The sequence below is a fragment of the Oncorhynchus gorbuscha genome, linkage group LG11 (assembly GCF_021184085.1).
Source record: "Oncorhynchus gorbuscha isolate QuinsamMale2020 ecotype Even-year linkage group LG11, OgorEven_v1.0, whole genome shotgun sequence".
In the NCBI taxonomy this organism is placed as follows: Eukaryota; Metazoa; Chordata; class Actinopteri; order Salmoniformes; family Salmonidae; genus Oncorhynchus; species Oncorhynchus gorbuscha.
Genome location: NC_060183.1, coordinates 13,042,676 through 13,068,176, shown reverse-complemented (window position 1 = coordinate 13,068,176; position 25,501 = coordinate 13,042,676). Strand labels below are relative to the sequence as shown.

The window sequence follows — 25,501 nt, the reverse complement described above, 5'->3', positions numbered from 1 at the left end:
GAGTATGCTACCCTGTAATTTTTGTGGTATTCAAAAACAAATGCATCTCTTACGGGTAAGAAATGAAATCCACATTCACCCATGGCAAGAGCATCTTATTTACACCTTACGACGTGTTGAATTCACTGCAAAAGTGTTATTAGAAGCAAAGCTATAGAAGGATTGGAAGGATTGGTCCTTCGAGCCGGATAGCCATTGTTCAACAATTGTTTACTATAACGTTTACATTTTACTCAAACTTTTAGCACTGCAATCGTGTTGCTGTGTCATGATGGGTTTTTGATGGTGACTAAAGGAAGACTAAAACTAGTTTAGGGCCGGAGGACAAGACGGGATGCTCTGACTAGGTAAAAGTAGGGGAAACACTGACTCTAAAGTGCCTGTTTTGCAATATGCAGTGACTCAGACACTCTGGCATCAAGGGCAGTGTTTACTTCAGCCTCATTTTACATCGGAAGGGAAAAGCAATCTATCATTTGGAGAAACCAGTCAGCAGCCAGTCAGGATGGCTAAGATCCAGTTTTGGGATGCTGTTCAACACCCACAGGGAGGTAAAACTTCAGACTTTCTGCCAGACGTGGTTGTTGTTGATTGTCAAGTCGATTGCCTGGGAGAAAATAGGTATTCTGGACTCCAGTATCCACCCCCTCCACCCCCTATCCCCTCTGGGAAATTGAACCACTCTCCTGCGTTATTCTAGCCAGACTACTCTTCGGTGGGGGGGGATAAGAACCACCCCCACCACCTACTTCCATTAAGCAGAGGCAGCCTCTAGACCCCCCCCCCCCCAGCGAATGAACAAAACAAGTTGAGGTGTAAAAAGCAATATCCCCCAAGCTCGCCTTGGTAATTCTGGGTCCCGACCCTCCCTTTGTAGCAAAACGTTTACCTAATCATATCAATTATAGAGTCCAGCCCTTCTCTAATCTGGGATTTGTACTGCAGTTCACACAACATGACAGAATGTATTTCCATACTAATGCCTGCAAAGAGACATGAAGTGGTTTAAAGTTTTAGTGTCATGTGCACAAGTACAGTGAACTGCCCTTCTTGCAAGCTCCAAACCAGTAATCAATATCAAGGGTTAAGGGGATAGGGATACTGGAGCTATAGAGGTAAAGGGGTAAAATGGGGTAAAATGACTAGGCATCGGGATATAAGATAAATAGAGTAGCAGCAGCATACATTTTGATGATATGATTCTCCATAAAAAATAAAATAAAAGGGTCAACACAGATAGTCCATGTAGCCATTATGTTAACTATTTAACAGTCTTATGGCTTGGGGATAAAAGCTGTTCAGGAGGCTGTTGATGTCAGACTTGATGCACTGGTACCACTGGTCTTCCTTTCACAACTGATATAGAGGCGCTGGATGACAGGGACCTCAGCCCCAGTGATGTAATGGGCTGTCCGCACAACCCTTTGTAGTGCCATTCCATCGAGGGCGGTGCTGTTGCCATGCCAAGCAGTGATGCATCCAGTCAAGATGCTTTCACCGGTACGGCTATAGAACTTTTGGAGGATTTGAAGGCCAATGCCAAACCTTTTCAACCTCCTGAGGGGGAAGAGGCACTGTCGTGCCTTCTTGAGTGGACCATTTTAAGTCCTTAGTCATTTGGACATAGAGTAACTTGAAGCTCTCGACCCATTCCACTGCAGCCCTGTCGATGTGGATGGGGTGTGCTCGCTCCCTGTTTCTTGTAGTCCACAATCAGCTCTTTGGTCTTACTGGTGTTGAGGGAGAGGTTGTTGTCCCAGGAACCATAGTGCCAGGTCACTGACCTCCTCCTTGTAGGCAGTCTCAGTGTCACCGGTGATCAGACCTACCACCATTGTGTCATCAGCAAACTTGATGATGGTGTTGGAGTCGTGCATGGCCATGCTGTCAAGCGTGAACAGGGAGTATTGGAGGGGACTGATCACGCACCCCTGAGGGGCCCCTGTGTTGAGGATCAGCGTGGTTGATGCGATGTTGCCAACCCTCACCACCTGGGGTTGGTCCGTCAGGAAGTCCAGGATCCAGCTGCAGAAGGAGGTGTTCAGTCTCGTGGTCTAGGCTCGGTGACAAGCTTGAAGGGACAATGGTGTTGAACGCAAGCTGTAGTCAATTACAACATTCTCACATACGGCACCAGTCAAAAGTTTGGGCACACCTACTCATTCAAGGGTTTTTCTTTATTTTTACTATTTTCTACATTGTAGAATAATAGCGAAGACATCTAAACTTTGAAATAACATATTTGGAATCGTGTAGTAAATTAAAAAGGATTAAACAAATCAAAATATATGTTATATTTAAGATTCTTCAAAGTAGCCACCCTTTGCCTTAATGACAGCTTTGCACACTTGCTATTCTCTCAACCAGCTTCACCTGGAAAGCTTTTCCAACAGTCTTGAAGGAGTTCCCACATATGCTGAGCACTTGTTGGCTGCATTTCCTTCACTTTGTGGTCCAACTCATCCCAAACCATCTCAATTGGGTTGAGATCTGGTGATTGTGGAGGCCAGGTCATCTGACGCAGCACTCCATCACGCTCCTTCTTGGTCAAATAGCCCCTACACAGTGTGGAGGTGTGTTGGGTCATTGTCCTGTTGAAAAACAAATGAAAGTCCCACTAAGCTCAAACCAGATGGGATGGCGTATTCCTGCAGAATACTGTGGTTGCCATGCTGGTTAAGTGTGTCTTGAATTCTAAATAAATCACAGACAGTTTCACCAGCAAAGCACCCCCACACCGTCACACCTGCTCCTCCATGGTTCATGGTGGGAACCACACTTGGGGAGATCATCTGTTCACCTACTCTGCATCTCACAAAGACACAGCGGTTGGAACCAAAAATGTAATTTGGACTCATCAGACCCAAGGACAGATTTCTACTCGTGTTTCTTGGCCCAAGCAAGTCTCTTCTTCTTATTGGTGTCCTTTAGTAGTGTTTTTTTGCAGCAATTTGACCATTCAACCAGTGTCCTGTGAACAGTTAATGTTGAGATGTGTCTGTTACTTAAAATCTGTGAAGCATTTATTTGGACTACAATCTGAGGCTGGTAACTCTAATGAACGTATCCTCTGCATCAGAGGTAACTCTGGATCTTCCCTTCCTGTTGCTGTCCTCATGAGAGCCAGTTTCATCATAGCGCTTGATGGTTTTTGCAACAGCACTTGAAGAAACTTTCAAAGTTCTTGAAATTTTCCCGATTGACTGATCTTGTCTTTAAGTAATGATGGGACTCTCATTTCTATTTGATTTTTTTAGGTGTTCTTGCCATAATATGGACTTGGTATTTTACCGAATAGAGCTATCTTCTGTATACCAACCCTACCTAGTCACAACACAACTGATTGGGACAGACACATTAAGAAGGAAATTCCACAAATAACATGGCACACCTGTTATTTGAAATGCATTCCAGGTGACTACCTTGTGAACCTGGTTGAGAGAATGCCAATAGTGTGCAAAGCTGTCATCAAGGCAAAGGGTGGCTACTTTGAAGAATTTTTAAAATTAAATATATTTTGATTTGTTTAACACTTTTTTGGTTACTACATGATTCCATGTGTGTGATTTCATAGTTTTGATGTCTTCACTATTATTCTACATGTAGAAAATAGTAAAAATAAAGAAAAGTATGAGAGAGAGAGTCGGTGTGTCCAAAATGTAGACTGGTACTATGGCAATTCCTCTTATCTAGGTGGGTGAGGGCAATGTGCAGTTCAATTGAGATTTCGTTGTCTATGGATCTGCTGGGGTGGTATGCACATTGGAGTGGGTCTAGGGTGTCTGGGATGACAGAGTGGATGTGTGCCATAACCAGCCTCTCAAAGCACTTCATGATTACAGATGTGAGAGCTACAGGGTGATAGTCATTGTGGCATGAATCCTTAAGAGTTCTTAGGAACAGGAATGATAGTAGTCATTTTAAGACGCGGGGATTACAGACTGGGACAAGGAGAGGTTGAAAATGACCTTGGATATGCCTGCCAGTTTATCTGCGCATGCTCTGAGAACGCGCCCTGGAATTCTGTCCATGGTGTGCGTGTGTATGTGTGAGTGTGAGTGTGTATGTGTATGTGTATGTGCAAGTGTGTGTAGGATTTATAACCTGAGGATGTGTTTGTTCTCAGCATGTCTTCAGGGAGGCCTCTAGCTGAGAAGGTTAGCAAGGTTGGCTAGAAAGGAAGGGGATCATAACGGAACATCTCCTCGAAGGAGTCGGTGACGTGACCCCCGGGAGCGAATATTGTCTCTCTTGTCTCAAATGAACGTTCAACTGATTGTTGTCTGTTTCCTGCCTCTCCGACAGCTCAGCCAAATGCACCTAAAATACATGATGGATGGTGGGCATACAAGGAGGTGGTTCAGGGGAGCTTCGTACCAGGTAAGAATCCCTATACTGTACTGTATACAGTTAAGACTGTTTATTTTCTATAAGCTTGAACTATAGTTTTTTTCTCCCCAGTGTGAAGTGTGAAGAACATTGCATTTTTTTCTGTTTTCATAACTCGACTACCTTGCCAGTGGCGCTGTTTTTAATTCTTACAAGACTTTTGTTGCCCTTGTCGACTAGCTGATGTTGTTTTGTCGCTGATTGACTGGCAGGTTTACAAGGGCCTTTCTTTCTACCTCGTTCATTTCCTTCTATGTGTACCGACAATTAAGATGGTATTTTTCTTCTGCTGAGCTGTTGGGGGCTTTTGATGACGCTGCAGGTGTGTGTGTCTTGTGTTGCATGCGGATGTGTTCTTTTAAATGAGTACGTTCAGAGCTGGGATGATAAAGCAACAACTACCCACACTGACATTACCTTCCTCTTACCGTAGCATTTTGTGCATGTCGTCATTTTTGGTGATTTTGCTACACAGCGTTCCTGTAGATTGTTCTAAAACCATTATTTGGTCAACGGTAATAGCCTATTCATTACGTTGATTCCTGCTATTATATGAAAGTAACTGCTTGTTCCCATTTCACTGTCGGCTGCTGTATTAGCGAACCTCTCTCACTCCCTCTCACTGTGCGCACGGAGGAAGTGATGCAGTTTGAGGAGAACAAGCACATGACAGTTGCTCAAAACGTAATTGCGTGAAAAATACCGTTTATAAAGCAACTTCCGTTGTTCTAGTTACAGAGAGGAGAGTCACAGCTTTCTGTGAGTATATAATTTATTTCTCACTTAATGTTGAGTTCATGGCACCAATTTACAACCAGATTGGACTGTCATATGGTTTTGATTCGGAGAGGAGAGTCTGCTGTATGGTTTTGATTCGCCCGCAGAGAGGAGAGTCTGTTGTATGGTTTTGAGTCTCCAGCGGAGAGGAGAGTCTGTTGTATGGTTTTGAGTCTCCAGCGGAGAGGAGAGTCTGTTGTATGGTTTTGAGTCTCCCGCGGAGAGGAGAGTCTGTTGTATGGTTTTGAGTCTCCAGCGGAGAGGAGAGTCTGTTGTATGGTTTTGAGTCTCCCGTGGAGAGGAGAGTCTGTTGTATGGTTTTGATTCGCCCGCAGAGAGGAGAGTCTGTTGTATGGTTTTGAGTCTCCAGCGGAGAGGAGAGTCTGTTGTATGGTTTTGAGTCTCCCGCGGAGAGGAGAGTCTGTTGTATGGTTTTGATTCGCCCGCGGAGAGGAGAGGCTGTCGTATGGTTTTGATTCGGAGAGGAAAGTCTAGAGTATGGTTTTGATTCGCCCACGGAGAGGAGAGTCTGGAGTATGAGTTTGATTCGGAGAAGAGAGTCTGGAGTATGAGTTTGATTCGGAGAGGAGAGTCTGGAGTATGAGTTTGATTCGGAGAGGAGAGTCTGGAGTATGGGTTTGATTCGGAGAGGAGAGTCTGGAGTATGAGTTTGATTCGGAGAGGAGAGTCTGGAGTATGCGTTTGATTCGGAGAGGAGAGTCTGGAGTATGAGTTTGATTCGGAGAGGAGAGTCTGGAGTATGGGTTTGATTCGCCCGTGGAGAGGAGAGTCTGTCGTATGGTTTCGATTCGCCTGCGGAGAGGAGCAGAATACACCATTTGCAGTCATTAGACCTCAACAAGTAGCCTCGGACTAGCACTGGAAACGTTTCTTTAGGACATTAGAATACATTTACGGATAGATGAATCAGAGTCTTTTCAGTTCTCACTTCCTCAGGTTGTGAATAATACAGCTGATATGCACAAAGATGTCGGAAAATTCTCTGAAGAGCACAAATTCAATTGGATAATTCTGGTTCTTATTTTGACATGTTGCACATTAACCGCTTCAGTCGACCCTCTACTTTTTCGAACATTCTGTTAAAAATCGCGCAACATTTCAGCGCCCTGCTACTCATGCCAGGAATATAGTATATGCATATGATTAGTATGTGTGGATAGAAAACACTCAGACGTTTATCAACTGGTTAAATCACGGCTGTGACTTTAACAGAACGTGCGTTTCATTGAAAAGTGCAGGAAAATCTGATCACTGAAAGTGGAAAAATATATCCATCCGCCGCTTCAACCCATTGTTATGGGCGAAAGACATTAAATAGGGCTGAGGTTTCAGTACCTACAGCTTCCACACGATGTCAACAGTCTTGTCATTTGCCTAGGATTTGTTTCTTGGTCAAACGAACAAGAGACAGCCCATTTCTTCCGGTCTCCGACCGGATATTTTGGTTGAGAAATACACGGACAGTATTTCAAGACGGACCCCTATAGAAAACACTTCGTCTCGTGATTAATTTGATCGCTTATTAACGTTTACTAATACCTAAAGTTGCATTACAAAAGTATTTCGAAGTGTTTTGTGAAAGTTTTTTGTCGACTTTTTGAATTAAAAAAAATGATGATACGTTATGAAACGCTATTTTTTTCCGTTTATCACACAGTCTTCATAGATCGATATCTAGGCTATATATGGACCGATTTAATCGAAAAAAAGACCCAATAGTGATTATGGGACATCTAGGAGTGCCAACAAAGAAGATGGTCAAAGGTAATGAATGTTTTATATTTTATTTGTGCGGTTTGTGTAGCGCCGACTATGCTAATTATTTTGTTTACGTCCCCTGCGGGTCTTTTGGGGTGTTACATGCTATCAGATAATAGCTTCTCATGCTTTTGCCGAAAAGCATTTTAAAAATCTGACTTGTTGCCTGGATTCACAACGAGTGTAGCTTTAATTCAATACCCTGCATGTGTATTTTAATGAACGTTTGAGTTTTAACTAATACTATTAGCATTTAGCGTAGCGCATTTGCATTTCCAGAGCTCTAGATGGGACGCCTGCGTGCCAGGTAGGAGCAAGAGGTTAACATGTCAATAATGCGTTTGCTCGATATGTTGAATGAAATAGCTTACTTTTTGAATCATAGGCTACCATCTCAGTTGTCTTTCGTGGCACTGAAAAAATAGTTGGTTAGATCGCTGCCGCTAATGTAAAGTAACTGTACATAAAAAAGAGATTATCGTTGTATTTATTGTTATCGAGCAAAATAGTTGCATTTATTACAATATGGCTTCTGGTCCATATCTCACAGCTTTAGCACCTCCCCACAAAACAATGTATTGTAATTTATTGTTATTGCAAAATAAAAAGTCAATTTCTTGTGATATAAATTTTGGTCAATATCACCCAGCTCTAGGTGTATACATGTACATGTGAGGTGTGTTTGTGTGCGTGCATAATTAAGCATTTTAAAGCTTTTTATTCCACCTGCAGATGACCATGTACACATTATTACAGGTGTTGTCAGACTGTGCTGTGTGTTTGTCAGATGCCAATGCTTTGTGTTCAATATAATGTCAGCTCCTCTATCCTCACAGACCTTCCTGCACCACTAACCACCCAGCAGCAGCTGGCACCGCTAATAAGCTAGTCATGATCCTCCTGAGCCAGGGAGGGGAGGAGGTAGAGTAATCAGACGTTTTTACGTCCCTCTCTTGCCGGTCTCCGCCAGAGAGGTGCTGATAGTAGCTGATAAAGAAGGAGACTTGAAAGAAGTGAAATTTACTGGGTAAAGAAAGGGAGCTAGGGTGGGATAAGGAAGTGAGATTTAAAGGGTAAGAAACAGAGCTAGGGTGAGATAATGAAGTGAAATTTACTGAGTAAGAAACAGAGCTAGGGTGAGATAATAGAGTGAGATTTACTGAGTAAGAAACAGAGCTAGGGTGAGATAATGGAGTGAGATTTAATGGGTAAGAAACGGAGCTAGGGTGAGATAATGAAGTGAGATTTACTGGGTAAGAAACGGAGCTAGGGTGAGATAATGGAGTGAGATTTAATGGATAAGAAATGGAGTTAGGGTGAGATAATAAAGTGAGATTTACTGGGTAAGAAATGGAGCTAGGTTGAGATAATGGAGGGAGATCTAATGAGTAAGAAATGGAGCTAGGGTGAAATAATGGAGGGAGATTTACTGGGTAAAACAGGAAGCTAGCGTGAGATAAGGAAGATAAATTTACTGGGTAAGAAAGGGAGCTAGGGTGAGAAACTCCCTCACGACGCCAGGACAGCGGAGTCAATCACCACCTTCCGGAGACACCTGAAACCCCACCTCTTTAAGGAATACCTAGGATAGGTTAAGTAATCCCTCTCACCCCACCCCCCCTAAGTTTTAGATGCACTATTGTTAAGTGACTGTCCCACTGGATGTCATAAGGTGAATGCACCAATTTGTAAGTCGCTCTGGATAAGAGCGTCTGCTAAATGACTTAAATGTAAATGTAATGTAAATGTAGATAATAAAGTGAGATTTACTGGGTAAAACAGGAAGCTAGTGTGAGATAATGAAGTGCGATTTACTGGGTAAGAAAGGGAACTAGGGTGAGATAATAAAGTGAGATTTACTTGGTAAAACAGGAAGCTAGTGTGAGATAATGAAGTGAGATTTACTGGGTAAGAAAGGGAGCTAGCGTGAGATAAGGAAGTTAAATTTACTGGGTAAGAAAGGGAGCTAGGGTGAGATAATGAAGTGATATTTACCGGGTAAGAAACGGATTTAGGGTGAGATAATGAAGTGAGATTTACTGGGTAAGAAACAGAGCTAGGGTTAGATAATGCTGAATTTGTTGATCATGCACTGTGGTTTTTATAACTAAGACTGCAGGGAGACTGGGAAGTTTTGGTCGGTATTGTTTTTATGGATATTATTTTCCTTTTCAATTGTTGTCTTTGAATTTGGATGGATAAAATGGTAGCTTTTAACGTTTTATATAAGGGTTTGGTTTGACAAATTCCTCAGGATGTATTTACATTTTTTTAACATGTCTAGGGGCGTGGAGATATTCTGTGTCCACTGCTACCCAACTGCAAGGCCTCCCTAGTGGCACAGCGGTATAAGGCACTGCCGTGCTTGAGGCGTCACTGCAGATCCGCATTCGATCCCGGGCTGTGTTGCAGTTGGCCGTGACCGGCGAGACCCATGAGGCAATGCACAATTGGCCCAGCGTTGTCAGGGTTAGGGGAGGCTGGCTGGGATGTCCTTGTCCCATCACTATCTAGCGACTCCTGTGGCGGGCCGGACGCATGCTGACACGATCCCCAGTTGTACAGTGTTTCCTCCAACACATAGGTGCGGCTGGCTTCCAGGTTAAGCGAGCAGTGTGTCAAAAAGCAGTGCGGCTTGGCAGGGTCGTTCTTCGGAGGACGCATGGCTCTCAATTTTCGCCTCTTCTGAGTCCATAGGGGAGTTGCAGCGATGGGACAAGATTGTAACTACCAATTGGATAACCTAAAATTTGGGGAGAAAAGGGATAAAAAATAAAAAATAAACCCGCAAGACGTTGAGGGTCCTGGGTCCTGGGAAGGGTCCTGGGTCCTGGGAAGGGTCCTGCATCCTGGGAAGGGTCCTGGGTTCTGGGAATCCACAGGGTATTTTTGGTTTGTTTAGTTTTTGACCAAATGATTCTGCTAATGATTGCTAATGATTATTCATTGATTAGTTGCTTCAGGTTTGCTAGTGCTTGCTTGGTACAAAAATGCGCACTCTGATGGGTCTACTCCCCCGGACCAGAATGTTTTAACATTGCTGGAAAGTGGGCTCTTTGTAAGGTCCTAAATGCTAACGTGATCCCATTTTTTTTAGCCTTATGTCATATACAGTGGGGCAAAAAAGTATTTAGTCAGCCACCAATTGTGCAAGAGGCCTGTAATTTTCATCATAGGTACACTTCAACTATGACAGACAAAATTAGAAAAAAAATCCAGAAAATCACATTGTAGAATTTTTATGAATTTATTTGCAAATTATGGTGGAAAATAAGTATTTGGTCACCTACAAACAAGCATGATGTCTGTGTCATGTTTTGTCTTAGATTGTCTTGTCATTATGCTTTCCCTTCTGTTCATTTTCCCCCTGCTGGTCTTTTTAGGTTCGTTCCCCTTTTTCTCTCTCCCTTCCTCTCTCTCTTCTCTCTATCGTTCCGTTCCTGCTCCCAGCTGTTCCTATTTCCCTAATCAATCATTTAGTCTTCCCACACCTGTTCCTTATCTTTTCCCCTGATTAGAGTCCCTATTTCTTCCCTTGTTTTCCGTTCCTGTCCTGTCGGATCCTTGTCTATTGTTCACCGTGCTGTGTCTGTGTATCGCCCTGTCGTGTCGTGTTTCCCTCAGATGCTGCGTGGAGAGCAGGTGTCTGAGTCTGCTAGGTTCAAGTGCCTTCCCGAGGCAACCTGCAGTTCTTGATCGAGTCTCCAGTCTGTTCTCGTCATTACGAGTGGAATTATGTCTTATGTTTGTAGAATTACGTTACTGGATTAAAGACTCTGTTTTCGCCAAGTCGCTTTTGGGTCCTCATTCACCTGCATGACAGAAGGATCCGACCAAAGAATGGACCCAGCGACTACAGACGTTCGTAACACTGCCGTCGAGATCCAAGGAGCCATGCTCGGCAGACACGAGCAGGAATTGTCTGCTGCTCGCCATGCCGTGGAGAACCTGTCCGCTCAGGTTTCCGACCTCTCTGGACAGTTCCAGAGTCTTCGTCTCGTGCCACCTGTTACTTCCTGGCCTGCCGAGCCTCCGGAACCTAGGGTTAATAACCCACCTTGCTACTCCGGGCAGCCCACGGAGTGCCGCTCCTTTCTCACCCAGTGTGATATTGTGTTCTCTCTCCAACCCAACACATACTCTAGCGAGAGAGCTCGGGTTGCTTACGTCATTTCACTCCTTACTGGCCGGGCTCGAGAGTGGGGCACAGCTATCTGGGAGGCAAGGGCTGATTGTTCAAACAATTACCAGAACTCTAAAGAGGAGATGATTCGGGTTTTGGACCGTTCAGTTTTTGGTAGGGAGGCTTCTAGGGCCCTGGCTTCCCTATGCCAAGGTGATCGATCCATAACGGATTACTCTATAGAGTTTCGCACTCTTGCTGCCTCTAGTGACTGGAACGAGCCGGCGCTGCTCGCTCGTTTTCTGGAGGGACTCCACGCAGTGGTCAAAGATGAGATTCTCTCTCGGGAGGTTCCCTCCAGTGTGGACTCTTTGATTGCTCTCGCCATCCGCATAGAACGACGGGTAGATCTTCGTCACCAAGCTCGTGGAAGAGAGCTCGCGTCAACGGTGTTTCCCTGCTCCGCATCGCAACCATCTCCCTCCTCTGGCTCAGAGACTGAGCCCATGCAGCTGGGAGGTATTCGCATCTCGACTAAGGAGAGGGAACGGAGGATCACCAACCGCCTGTGCCTCTATTGCGGATTTGATGGACATTTTGTCAATTCATGTCCAGTAAAGGCCAGAGCTCATCAGTAAGCGGAGGGCTACTGGTGAGCGCTACTACTCAGGTCTCTTCATCTAGATCCTGTACTACTATGTCGGTCCATCTACGCTGGACCGGTTCGGGTGCTACATGCAGTGCCTTGATTGACTCGGGGCTGAGGGTTGTTTCATGGACGAAGCATGGGCTCGGAAACATGACATTCCTTTCAGACAGTTAGACAAGCCTACGCCCATGTTTGCCTTAGATGGTAGTCATCTTCCCAGTATCAGATTTGAGACACTACCTTTAACTCTCACAGTATCTGGTAACCACAGTGAGACTATTTCTTTTTTGATTTTTCGTTCACCTTTTACACCTGTTGTTTTGGGTCATCCCTGGCTAGTATGTCATAATCCTTCTATTAATTGGTCTAGCAATTCTATCCTATCCTGGAACGTTTCTTGTCATGTGAAGTGTTTAATGTCTGCCATCCCTCCCATTTCTTCTGTCCCCACTTCTCAGGAGGAACCTGGCGATTTGACAGGAGTGCCGGAGGAATATCATGATCTGCGCACGGTCTTCAGTCGGTCCCGAGCCAACTCCCTTCCTCCTCACCGGTCGTATGATTGTAGTATTGATCTCCTTCCGGGGACCACTCCCCCTCGGGGTAGACTATACTCTCTGTCGGCTCCCGAACGTAAGGCTCTCGAGGATTATTTATCTGTGTCTCTTGACGCCGGTACCATAGTGCCTTCTTCCTCTCCGGCCGGGGCGGGGTTCTTTTTTGTTAAGAAGAAGGACGGTACTCTGCGCCCCTGCGTGGATTATCGAGGGCTGAATGACATAACGGTTAAGAATCGTTATCCGCTTCCCCTTATGTCATCAGCCTTCGAGATTCTGCAGGGAGCCAGGTGCTTTACTAAGTTGGACCTTCGTAACGCTTACCATCTCGTGCGCATCAGAGAGGGGGACGAGTGGAAAACGGCGTTTAACACTCCGTTAGGGCATTTTGAGTACCGGGTTCTGCCGTTTGGTCTCGCCAATGCGCCAGCTGTTTTTCAGGCATTAGTTAATGATGTTCTGAGAGACATGCTGAACATCTTTGTTTTTGTCTATCTTGACGATATCCTGATTTTTTCACCGTCACTCGAGATTCATGTTCAGCACGTTCGACGTGTTCTACAGCGCCTTTTAGAGAATTGTCTCTACGTGAAGGCTGAGAAGTGCTCTTTTCATGTCTCCTCCTTTACTTTTCTCGGTTCCGTTATTTCCGCTGAAGGCATTCAGATGGATTCCGCTAAGGTCCAAGCTGTCAGTGATTGGCCCGTTCCAAGGTCACGTGTCGAGTTGCAGCGCTTTTTAGGTTTCGCTAATTTCTATCGGCGTTTCATTCGTAATTTCGGTCAAGTTGCTGCCCCTCTCACAGCTCTTACTTCTGTCAAGACGTGTTTTAAGTGGTCCGGTTCCGCCCAGGAGCTTTTGATCTTCTAAAAGAACGTTTTACGTCCGCTCCTATCCTCGTTACTCCTGACGTCACTAGACAATTCATTGTCGAGGTTGACGCTTCAGAGGTAGGCGTGGGAGCCATTCAATCCCAGCGCTTCCAGTCTGACGATAAGGTTCATCCTTGCGCTTATTTTTCTCATCGCCTGTCGCCATCTGAACGCAACTATGATGTGGGTAACCGCGAACTGCTCGCCATCCGCTTAGCCCTAGGCGAATGGCGACAGTGGTTGGAGGGGCGACCGTTCCTTTTGTCGTTTGGACAGACCATAAGAACCTTGAGTACATCCGTTCTGCCAAACGACTTAATGCCCGTCAAGCTCGTTGGGCGTTGTTTTTCGCTCGTTTCGAGTTTGTGATTTCTTACCGTCCGGGTAGCAAGAACACCAAGCCTGATGCCTTATCCCGTCTGTTTAGTTCTTCTGTGGCTTCTACTGATCCCGAGGGGATTCTTCCTTATGGGCGTGTTGTCGGGTTGACAGTCTGGGGAATTGAAAGACAGGTTAAGCAAGCACTCACGCACACTGCGTTGCCGCGCGCTTGTCCTAGTAACCTCCTTTTCGTTCCTGTTTCCACTCGTCTGGCTGTTCTTCAGTGGGCTCACTCTGCCAAGTTAGCTGGTCATCCCGGTGTTCGAGGCACTCTTGCGTCTATTCGCCAGCGCTTTTGGTGGCCGACTCAGGAGCGTGACACGCGCCGTTTCGTGGCTGCTTGTTCGGACTGCGCGCAGACTAAGTCGGGTAACTCTCCTCCTGCCGGTCGTCTCAGACCGCTCCCCATTCCTTCTCGACCATGGTCTCACATCGCCCTAGACTTCATTACCGGTCTGCCTTTGTCTGCGGGGAAGACTGTGATTCTTACGGTTGTCGATAGGTTCTCTAAGGCGGCACATTTCATTCCCCTCGCTAAACTTCCTTCCGCTAAGGAGACGGCACAAATCATCATCGAGAATGTGTTCAGAATTCATGGCCTCCCGTTAGACGCCGTTTCAGACAGAGGCCCGCAATTCACGTCACAGTTTTGGAGGGAGTTCTGTCGTTTGATTGGTGCGTCCGTCAGTCTCTCTTCCGGGTTTCATCCCCAGTCTAACGGTCAAGCAGAGAGGGCCAATCAGACGATTGGTCGCATACTACGCAGCCTTTCTTTCAGAAACCCTGCGTCTTGGGCAGAACAGCTCCCTGGGCAGAATACGCTCACAACTCGCTTCCTTCGTCTGCTACCGGGTTATCTCCGTTTCAGAGTAGTCTGGGTTACCAGCCTCCTCTGTTCTCATCCCAGCTTGCCGAGTCCAGCGTTCCCTCCGCTCAAGCGTTTGTCCAACGTTGTGAGCGCACCTGGAGGAGGGTGAGGTCTGCACTTTGCCGTTACAGGGCACAGACTGTGAGAGCCGCCAATAAACGCAGGATTAAGAGTCCTAGGTATTGTTGCGGCCAGAGAGTGTGGCTTTCCACTCGCAACCTTCCTCTTACGACAGCTTCTCGTAAGTTGACTCCGCGGTTCATTGGTCCGTTCCGTGTCTCCCAGGTCGTCAATCCTGTCGCTGTGCGACTGCTTCTTCCGCGACATCTTCGTCGCGTCCATCCTGTCTTCCATGTCTCCTGTGTCAAGCCCTTTCTTCGCACCGTTCGTCTTCCCTCCCCCTCCCGTCCTTGTCGAGAGCGCACCTATTTACAAGGTACGTAGGATCATGGACATGCGTTCTCGGGGACGGGGTCACCAATACTTAGTGGATTGGGACGGTTACGGTCCTGAGGAGAGGAGTTGGGTTCCGTCTCGGGACGTGCTGGACCGTTCACTCATTGATGATTTCCTCCGTTGCCGCCAGGATTCCTCTCGAGTGCGCCAGGAGGCGCTCGGTGAGTGGGGGTACTGTCATGTTTTGTCTTAGATTGTCTTGTCATTATGCTTTCCCTTCTGTTCATTTTCCCCCTGCTGGTCTTTTTAGGTTCGTTCCCCTTTTTCTCTCTCCCTTCCTCTCTCTCTTCTCTCTATCGTTCCGTTCCTGCTCCCAGCTGTTCCTATTTCCCTAATCAATCATTTAGTCTTCCCACACCTGTTCCTTATCTTTTCCCCTGATTAGAGTCCCTATTTCTTCCCTTGTTTTCCGTTCCTGTCCTGTCGGATCCTTGTCTATTGTTCACCGTGCTGTGTCTGTGTATCGCCCTGTCGTGTCGTGTTTCCCTCAGATGCTGCGTGGAGAGCAGGTGTCTGAGTCTGCTAGGTTCAAGTGCCTTCCCGAGGCAACCTGCAGTTCTTGATCGAGTCTCCAGTCTGTTCTCGTCATTACGAGTGGAATTATGTCTTATGTTTGTAGAATTACGTTACTGGATTAAAGACTCTGTTTTCGCCAAGTCGCTTTTGGGTCCTCATTCACCTGCATGACAGTCTGGCTCTCACAGACCTGTAACTTCTTCTTTAAAAGGCTCCTTTGTCCTCCACTCGTTACCTGTATTAATGGCACATGTTTGAACTTGTTATCAGTATAAAAGACACCTGTCCACAACCTCAAACAGTCACACACCAAACTCCACTATGGCCAAGACCAAAGAGCTGTCAAAGGACACCAGAAACAAAATTGTAGACCTGCGCCAGGCTGGAAAGACTACATCTGCAATAGGTAAGCAGCTTGGTTTGAAGAAATCAACTGTGGGAGCAATTATTAGGAAATGGAAGACATACAAGACCACTGATAATCTCCCTCGATCTGGGGCTCCATGCAATATCTCACCCCGTGGGGTCAAAATGATCACAAGAACGGTGAAAAAAAATCCCAGAACCACACGGAGGGACCTAGTGAATGACCTGCAGAGAGCTGGGACCAAAGTAACCAAACCTACCATCAGTAACACACTACGCCGCCAGGGACTCAAATCCTGCAGTGCCAGACGTGTCCCCCTGCTTAAGCCAGTACATGTCCCGGCCCGTCTGAAGTTTGCTAGAGAGCATTTGGATGATCCAGAAGAAGATTCGGAGAATGTCATATGGTCCGATCAAACCAAAATATAACTTTTTGGTAAAAACTCAACTCGTCGTGTTTGGAGGACAAAGAATGCTGAGTTGCATCCAAAGAACACCATACCTACTGTGAAGCATGGGGGTGGAAACATCATGCTTTGGGGCTGTTGTTCTGCAAAGGGGCCAGGACGACTGATCCGTGTAAAGGAAAGAATGAATGGGGCCATGTATCGTGAGATTTTGAGTGAAAACCTTCCATCAGCAAGGGCATTGAAGATGAATCGTGGCTGGGTCTTTCAGCATGACAATGATCCCAAACACACCTCCCAGGCAAAGAAGGAGTGGCTTCGTAAGAAGCATTTCAAGGTCCTGGAGTGGCCTAACCAGTCTCCAGATCTCAACCCCATAGAAATCTTTGGAGGGAGTTGAAAGTCCGTCAGCAACAGCCCCAAAACATCACTGCTCTAGAGGAGATCTGCATGGAGGAATGGGCCAAAATACCAGCAACAGTGTGTGATAACCTTGTGAAGACTTACAGAAAACGTTTGACCTCTGTCATTGCCAACAAAGGGTATATAACAAAGTATTGAGATAAACTTTTGTTATTGACCAAATACTTATTTTCCACCATAATTTGCAAATAAATTCATAAAAAAATCCTACAATGTGATTTTCTGGATTTTTTTTTCTTCTCATGTTGTCTGTCATAGTTGAAGTGTACCTATGATGAAAATTACAGGCCTCTCTCATCTTTTTAAGTGGGAGAACTTGCACAATTGGTGGCTGACTAAATACTTTTTTGCCCCACTGTAACTGACCTTTGCAAATGATTGTGCCCTTTCTGAGCCCTTTTGACCCCAATTAGCTTTAGCATTTCCAAAAGGTCAACAAGGACCATCAGTATCCCCTTCTCTGAATCTTTTTAATCGGCTTTGGGGAGAAGATACTCCTAGCCACATATCTAGGATCAGCTCATCCTCCCTAGATCCTAATATTAACTATTAGAGTGCAGGGGAATACAAATCTGACCTTGGATCATTGTGTAGGGTTTATTCCATCCTATTCACTCAGTGTGCGGTCATCTTTTCAGAGAGCATTGAGATGTAGCTCTTATTGACACAGTATGGGTTAACTAAAAGTCATGGATCATTAGCTTTGAGCATCATCCGGGGTCATTCTAGGAAGCCTGGCCAAGGTATGGAGCTGTTTATCTGTTATTTATTGTTCTGTTTTTATGTCATCCCCCCTTCTCTTTGTCCCATTTCAGCAGATTATGTTGTCCTTTCTGCTGAAAGGTGATTTTAGAGAAGATAAAACCTTTGAAGAATGGCTGGTTGCTGTGAGTTAGGATCAGGGAGGAATGGAGGAGGGAAGGAGGGAGGGGGCCTGGCAAGATCCAAAGCAGTGGTTGAATCACCTTGAGTTGTCATGCAGGGAGACAGAAAATGTGATGTGGATCTGTTAGCCTGTGGAGTATAGAGGGAGAGAAAGAGAGTTGCATAAAAGTGACTGGTTAACACTCACGCTCCGTCCATTAGTCATTATGACTGTCATTTCTATTCCTTCTCTGTCCTTCCACCCCCCTCTTTCTTCGCCCACTATCTCTTTAAAATGTCCCTTGTCTTTCCTGCACCACTGGAGCAAGATGCAGGGTAGATAGAGACTCGGCTGGCCTGGCTGCCTGCTGGTTGTCTCTCTGCTGTGTAGCTGGTAGGCGTCTGATGGCTCTCTGGTGTGAAGTGTTGCGTTGAGTGCTCCAGCCATGGACTAATGAGAGTGGAGATGGAGAGGACGGGGAGAGGGAAGAGAGAGGGACAAGAAGGGAGTGAGAGAGGGTGGGTGAGGGTGATAGGAAGAGACAAGGATGGGAGATGAAGGAGAGATGGAGATGAATACTCACCACGAACTGGTAGAAGCTTTTTCCTTTAACGACTCCGACGAGAAAGATATACTGCACTCCCGGGAACAGGCCCAGATCCCCGTCATTTGCTTGAAGAAAATATAGAGGAAAAGAGGGCACAGATCGGGCTGCCTTGTGAGAATCCGTAGGCGAGCGAGTAAACTCCCACTGCCATCAATTCTACTTAATAACATGCAATCATTGGAAAATAAAATGTATGATCTACAATTCCAATTATCTGTAATATCTTATGTTTCACCAAGTCGTGGCTGAATGACAACACAGATCATATAGACCTGGAGGAATGTTCAATGCACCGGCAGAACAGAGAAGCTATGTCTGGTAAGATGAAGGGTGGGGGTGTGTCTTTTTGTCAACATCAGCTGGTGCGCGATGTCTAATATTAAAGAATTATCTAGGTATTTCTCGCCTGAGGTAGTACCTTATGATAAGCTGTAGACCACACTATCTACCAAGAGATTTCTCCTTTATATTATTCGTAGCCATCTATTTACCACCACAGACCGATGCTGGCGCTAAGACCGGCCTCAACCAAATCTATATGGCCATAAGCAAACAAGAAAATGCTCACCCAGAAGCGGCGCTCCTAGTTGCCGGGATCTTTAATGCAGGCAAACTCAAATTTGTTTTACAACATTTTTACCAGCATGTCACATGTGCAATCAGAGGTGAAAAAACTAGACCATCTTCACTCCACACACAGAGATGCATATAATGCTCCGTACAGGCAAAATCTAAAGCAGGATGTGCCAGTGACTCGCTCAATATGTAAGTGGCCAGGTGAAGCGGAGGCTACGCTACAGGACTGTTTTGCTAGCACATAACTGGAACATGTTCCAGGATTCATCCAATGGCATTGAGGAGTATACCACTTCAGTTATCGGCTTCATCAATAAGTGCATTGACGACGTCGCGTCGTCCCCACAGTGACGGTACGTAGATATCCCAACCAGAAGCTATAGATTTACAGGCAACATCCGCATCGAGCTAAAGGCTAGAGCGTCCACTTTCAAGGAGCGGGACAGTATTCCGGACGACTGTCAGAAATCCTGCTATGCCCTCAGACAAACCATCAAACAAGCAAAGTGTCAATACTGGATTAAGATTGAATCCTACTACTGTTATGCAGGTGAGTGAGGACCCAAAAGCGGTTTAACAGAAACAGAGTCTTTTAATGTTCAAACACAGGGAAAACATAAATCCTCTTCAGATGTATCGGTTGACAAGTCCCCTTCTAGCAGTAGAGGAGAATAGCAGGGCTAGCGGCAACAGACTGCAGGTCCCTCCGGGTAGGCGCGGGCCGTAGAGGACAGAGGCACCTGATCAAACGCAGCATCTAATGAAGAGGCAGATTACGACAGGACAGAACAAGGGCGAAGCAAACGAGAATCCGACAAAGACAGAAGCAGAAACAGAGAGAGAAATAGAGACCTAATCAGAGGGAAAAGAGGGAACAGGTGTGAGAGAGTAAACGAGGTCGTTAGAGGAGAATGAGGGACAGCTGGGAGAAGGAAAGGGACCATAGAGAGAGAGAGAGAGAGAGATAGAGGGAGAGAAGGTAACCTAATACGACCAGCAGGGGGAAACGAAGAGAAGAGAAAGAACAGGAACAAGACATAACATGACAATACATGACAGTACCCCCCCACTCACCGAGTGCCTCCTGGCGCACTCGAGGAGGAAACCTGGCGGCAACGGAGGAAATCATCGATCAGCGAACGGTCCAGCACGTCCCGAGATGTAACCCAACTCCTTTCCTCAGGACCGTACCCCTCCCAATCCACTAGGTACTGATGACCACGGCCCCGAGGACGCATGTCCAAAATCTTCCGGACCCTGTAGATAGGTGCGCCCTCGACAAGGATGGGGGGGGGGACGAACGGGGGCGCGAAGAAAGGGCTTGACACAGGAGACATGGAAGACCGGGTGGACGCGACGAAGATGTCGCGGAAGAAGAAGTCGCACTGCGACAGGATTAATGACCTGAGAAATACGGAACGGACCAATGAACCGCGGGGTCAACTTGCGAGAAGCTGTCATAAGGGGAAGATTACGAGTGGAGAGCCATACTCTCTGACCGCGACAATATCTAGGACTCTTAGTCCTACGCTTATTAACGGCTCTCACAGTCTGCGCCCTATAACGGCAAAATGCAGACCTGACCCTCTTCCAGGTGCGCTCACAACGTTGGACAAAAGCCTGAGCGGAGGGAACGCTGGACTCGGCGAGCTGGGACGAGAACAGAGGAGGCTGGTACCCGAGGCTACTCTGAAAAGGAGATAGCCCGGTCGCAGAAGAAGGAAGCGAGTTGTGAGCGTATTCTGCCCAGGGGAGCTGTTCTGCCCAAAACGCAGGGTTACGAAAGGAAAGACTGCGTAAGATGCGACCAATAGTCTGATTGGCCCGTTCTGCTTGACCGTTAGACTGGGGGTGAAAACCGGAAGAGAGACTGACGGAAGCCCCAATCAAACGGCAAAACTCCCTCCAAAATTGAGACGTGCATTGCGGACCCCTGTCTGAAACGGCATCTGACGGAAGGCCATGAATTCTGAAAACATTCTCAATGATGATTTGTGCCGTCTCTTTAGCAGAAGGAAGTTTAGCGAGGGGAATAAAATGAGCCGGCTTAGAGAACCTATCAACAACCGTTAGAATAACAGTCTTCCCCGCTGACGAAGGCAGACTGGTAATAAAGTCTAATGCGATGTGAGACCATGGTCGAGAGGGAATGGAAATCGGTCTGAGACGGCCGGCAGGAGGAGAGTTACCGGACTTAGTCTGCGCGCAGTCCGAACAAGCAGCCACGAAACAACGCATGTCACGCTCCTGAGTGGGCCACCAAAAACACTGGCGAATAGAAGCAAGCGTACCCCGAACGCCGGGGTGGCCGGCTAACTTGGCAGAGTGAGCCCACTGAAGAACAGCCAGACGAGTAGGAACGGGAACGAAAAGAAGGTTCCTAGGACAAGCGCACGGCGACGGAGTGTGAGTGAGTGCTTGGTTTACCTGCCTCTCAATTCCCCAGACAGTCAACCCGACAACACGCCCTCAGGGAAAATCCCCTCGGGGTCGGTGGAGGCTACTGAAGAACTGAAGAGACGGGATAAAGCATCAGGCTTGGTGTTCTTAGAGCCCGGACGATAAGAAATAACGAACTTGAAACGAGTGAAAACAACGCCCAACGAGCCTGACGCGCATTAAGTCGTTTGGCAGAACGGATGTACTCAAGGTTCCTATGGTCAGTCCAAACGACAAAAGGAACGGTCGCCCCCTCCAACCACTGTCGCCATTCGCCTAGGGCTAAGCGGATGGCGAGCAGTTCGCGGTTTCCCACATCATAGTTACGTTCCGACGGCGACAGGCGATGAGAAAAATACGAGCAAGGGTGGACCTTGTCATCAGAATGGGAGTGCTGGGAAAGGATGGCTCCCACGCCCACCTCTGACGCGTCAACCTCGACAATGAACTGTCTAGAGACGTCAGGTGTAACAAGGATAGGTGCGGATGTAAAACGCTTCTTGAGGAGATCAAAAGCTCCCTGGGCGGAAACGGACCACTTAAAGCACGACTTGACAGAAGTAAGGGCTGTGAGAGGAGCTGCCACCTGACCGAAATTACGGATGAAACGACGATAGAAATTCGCGAAGCCGAGAAAGCGCTGCAGCTCGACACGTGACTTAGGGATGGGCCAATCGCTGACAGCTTGGACCTTAGCGGGATCCATCTTAATGCCTTCAGCGGAAATAACAGAACCGAGAAATGTGACGGAGGAGACATGAAAAGCGCACTTCTCAGCCTTCACATAAAGACAATTCTCTAAAAGGCGCTGGAGGACATGTCGAACGTGCTGAACATGAATCTGGAGTGACGGTGAAAAAATCAGGATATCGTCAAGGTAAACGAAAACAAAGATGTTCAGCATGTCTCTCAGTACATCATTCACTAATGCCTGAAAGACAGCTGGAGCGTTAGCGAGGCCGAACAGCAGAACCCGGTATTCAAAGTGCCCTAACGGAGTGTTAAACGCCGTTTTCCACTCGTCCCCCTCCCTGATGCGCACGAGATGGTAAGCGTTACGAAGGTCCAACTTAGTGAAAAACCTGGCTCCCTGCAGGATCTCGAAGGCTGAAGACATAAGGGGAAGCGGATAACGATTCTTAACCGTTATGTCATTCAGCCCTCGATAATCCACGCAGGGGCTCAGGTTCCCGTCCTTTTTCTTAACAAAGAAAAACTCCGCTCCGGCGGGAGAGGAGGAAGGGACTACGGTACCGGCGTCGAGAGCTACAGACAAATAATCTTCGAGAGCCTTACGTTCGGGAGCCGACAGAGAGTATAGTCTACCCCGGGTGGGAGTGGTACCCGGAAGGAGATCAATACTACAATCATACGACCGGTGCGGAGGAAGGAAGGTGGCCCTGGACCGACTGAACACCGTGCGAGATCGTGATATTCCTCCGGCACCCCTGTCAAATCACCAGGCTCCTCCTGTGAATAAGGGACAGAGGAAACAGGAGGGATAGCAGACATTAAACACTTCACATGACAAGAGACGTTCCAGGAGAGGATAGCATTACTAGACCAATTAATAGGATTGTGACAGGATTATGACACACTAGCCAGGGATGGCCCAAAACAACAGGTGTAAAAGGTGAACGAAAAATTAAAAAAGAAATGGTTTCGCTATGATTACCAGAGACAGTGAGGGTTAAAGGTAGCGTTTCACGCTGAATCCTGGGGAGAGGACTACCATCCAAGGCGAACAAGGCCGTGGGCTCCCCTAACTGTCTGAGAGGAATGTCATGTTCCCGAGCCCAGGCTTCGTCCATAAAACAGCCCTCCGCCCCAGAGTCTATCAAGGCACTGCAGGAAGCTGCCGAACTTGGACCGACAAGGTAGTACAGGATCTAGAAGGAGAGACCTGAGTAGTTGCGCTCACCAGTAGCCCTCCGCTTACTGATGAGCACTGGCCTTTTACTGGACATGAAATGACAAAATGACCAGCGGAACCGCAATAGAGACAGAGGCGGTTGGTGATTCTCCGTTCCCTCTCCTTAGTCGAGATGCGAATACCCCCCAGCTGCATAGGCTCAGCACCTGAGCCTGTGGGGGAAGATGGTAGTGATGCGGAGAGAAGGGCAACGGATAACGCGAGCTCCCTTCCACGAGCTCGGTGACGAAGATCAACCCGTCGTTCTATGCGAATAGCGAGTTCAATCAAGGAATCCACGCTGGAAGGAACCTCCCGGGAGAGAATCTCATCCTTTACCTCCGTGCGGAGACCCTCTAGAAAACGAGCGAGCAAAGCCGGCTCGTTCCAGTCACTGGAGGCAGCAAGAGTGCGAAACTCTATAGAGTAATCAGTTATGGATCGATTACCTTGACATAGGGAAGACAGGGCCCTGGAAGCTTCTTCCCCAAAAACAGAACGATCAAAAACCTGTATCATCTCCTCCTTAAAGTTCTGATACTGGTTAGTACACTCAGCCCTCGCCTCCCAGATTGCCGTGCCCCACTCACGAGCCCGTCCAGTAAGGAGAGATATGACGTAGGCGATACGAGCTGTGCCCCTGGAGTACGTGTTGGGCTGGAGAGAAAACACAATATCACACTGGGTGAGAAACGAGCGGCATTCAGTGGGCTCCCCAGAGTAACACGGCGGGTTATTAATTCTGGGCTCCGGAGACTCGGAAGACCTGGAAGTAGCCGGTGGATCGAGGCGGAGATGGTGAATATGTTTCGAGAGGTCGGAGACTTGGGCAGCCAGGGTCTCAACGGCATGTCGAGCAACAGACAATTCCTGCTCATGTCTGCCTAGCATCGCTCCCTGGATCTCGACGGCTGAGTGGAGAGGATCCGAAGTCGCTGGGTCCATTCTTGGTCGGATTCTTCTGTTATGCAGGTGAGTGAGGACCCAAAAGCGGTTTAACAGAAACAGAGTCTTTTAATGTTCAAACACAGGGAAAACATAAATCCTCTTCAGATGTATCGGTTGACTAGTCCCCTTCTCGCAGTAGAGGAGAATAGCAGGGCTAGCGGCAACAGACTGCAGGTCCCTCCGGGTAGGCGCGGGCCGTAGAGGACAAAGGCACCTGATCAAACGCAGCATCTAATGAAGAGGCAGATTACGACAGGACAGAACAAGGACGAAGCAAACGAGAATCCGACAAAGACAGAAGCAGAAACAGAGAGAGAAATAGAGACCTAATCAGAGGGAAAAGAGGGAACAGGTGTGAGAGAGTAAACGAGGTCGTTAGAGGAGAATGAGGGACAGCTGGGAGAAGGAAAGGGACCATAGAGAGATAGAGGGAGAGAAGGTAACCTAATACGACCAGCAGGGGGAAACGAAGAGAAGAGAAAGAACAGGAACAAGACATAACATGACAATACATGACAACTACACCAGCTCTGACGCTCATCGGATGTGGCAGGGCTTGAAAACTATTACAGACTCCAAAGGGAAACCCAGACGCGAGCTGCCCAATGACGCAAGCCTACCAGATGAGCTAAATGCCTCTTATGCTGGCTTTGAGGCAAGCAACACTGACACATGCACGAGAGCACTAGCTGTTCTGGATGACTGTGTGATAATGCTCTCGGTAGCCGATGTGAGTAAGACCTTTAAACAGGTCAACATTCACAAAGCCGCGGGGCCAGACGGATTACCAGGACGTGTACTCAAAGCATGCGCGGACCAACTGTCCAGTGTCTTCACTGACAATTTCAACCTCTCCCTGACAGAGTCTGTAAGACCTAAATGTTTGATGCATACCACCATAGTCCCTTTGCCCAAGGAAGCGAAGTTAACCTTCCTAAATTATTACCACCCCGTAGCACTCACATCAGTAGCCATGAAGTGCTTTGAAAGGCTGGTCATGGCTCATATCAACAGCATCCTCCCGGATACCCTAGACCCACTCCAATTTGCATACCGCCCCAACAGATCCACAGATGACGCAATCTCAATTACACACCCCACTGGTCTTTCTCACCTGGACAAAAGGAACACCTATGTGAGAATGCTGTTCATTGACTACAGCTCAGCATTCAACACCAAAGTACCCTCATAGCTCATCACTAAGCTAAGGATCCTGGGGTTAAACACCTCCCTCTGCAACTGGATCCTGGACTTCCTGACGGGCCGCCGCCAGGTGGTAAGGGTAGGCAACAACGCGTCTTCCATGCCGATCCTCAACACTAGGCACCTCAGGGGTGTGTACTAAGTCTCCTCCTGTTCTCGTTGTTCACCCACGACTGCGTGGCCAAACACGACTCCAACACCATCATTAAGTTTGTTGACGATACAACAGTGGTTGGCCTGATCACCGACAACGATGAGACGGCCTATAGGGGGGAGGTCAGAGAACTGGCAGTGTAGTGCCGGGACAACATCCTCTCCCTCAATGTGAGCAAGACAAAGAAGCTGATCGTGGACTACAGGGAAAGGTGAGGCGAACAAGCCCCAATTA

The 25,501-nt window shown here is 47.3% G+C and overlaps 1 protein-coding gene across 2 annotated transcripts in view; it reads left to right on the top strand.

The window, feature by feature from the left end:
• Positions 1-25,501, top strand: part of LOC124048120 (carbonic anhydrase-related protein 10-like) — a 482,986-nt gene that overhangs the window by 28,006 nt on the left and 429,479 nt on the right. For both annotated transcript variants that reach the window (XM_046368564.1, XM_046368562.1), the window contains exon 3: positions 4,306-4,380. In XM_046368564.1, the coding sequence (XP_046224520.1) occupies positions 4,306-4,380 (75 nt within the window). The remainder of the gene's footprint in view (positions 1-4,305; positions 4,381-25,501) is intronic.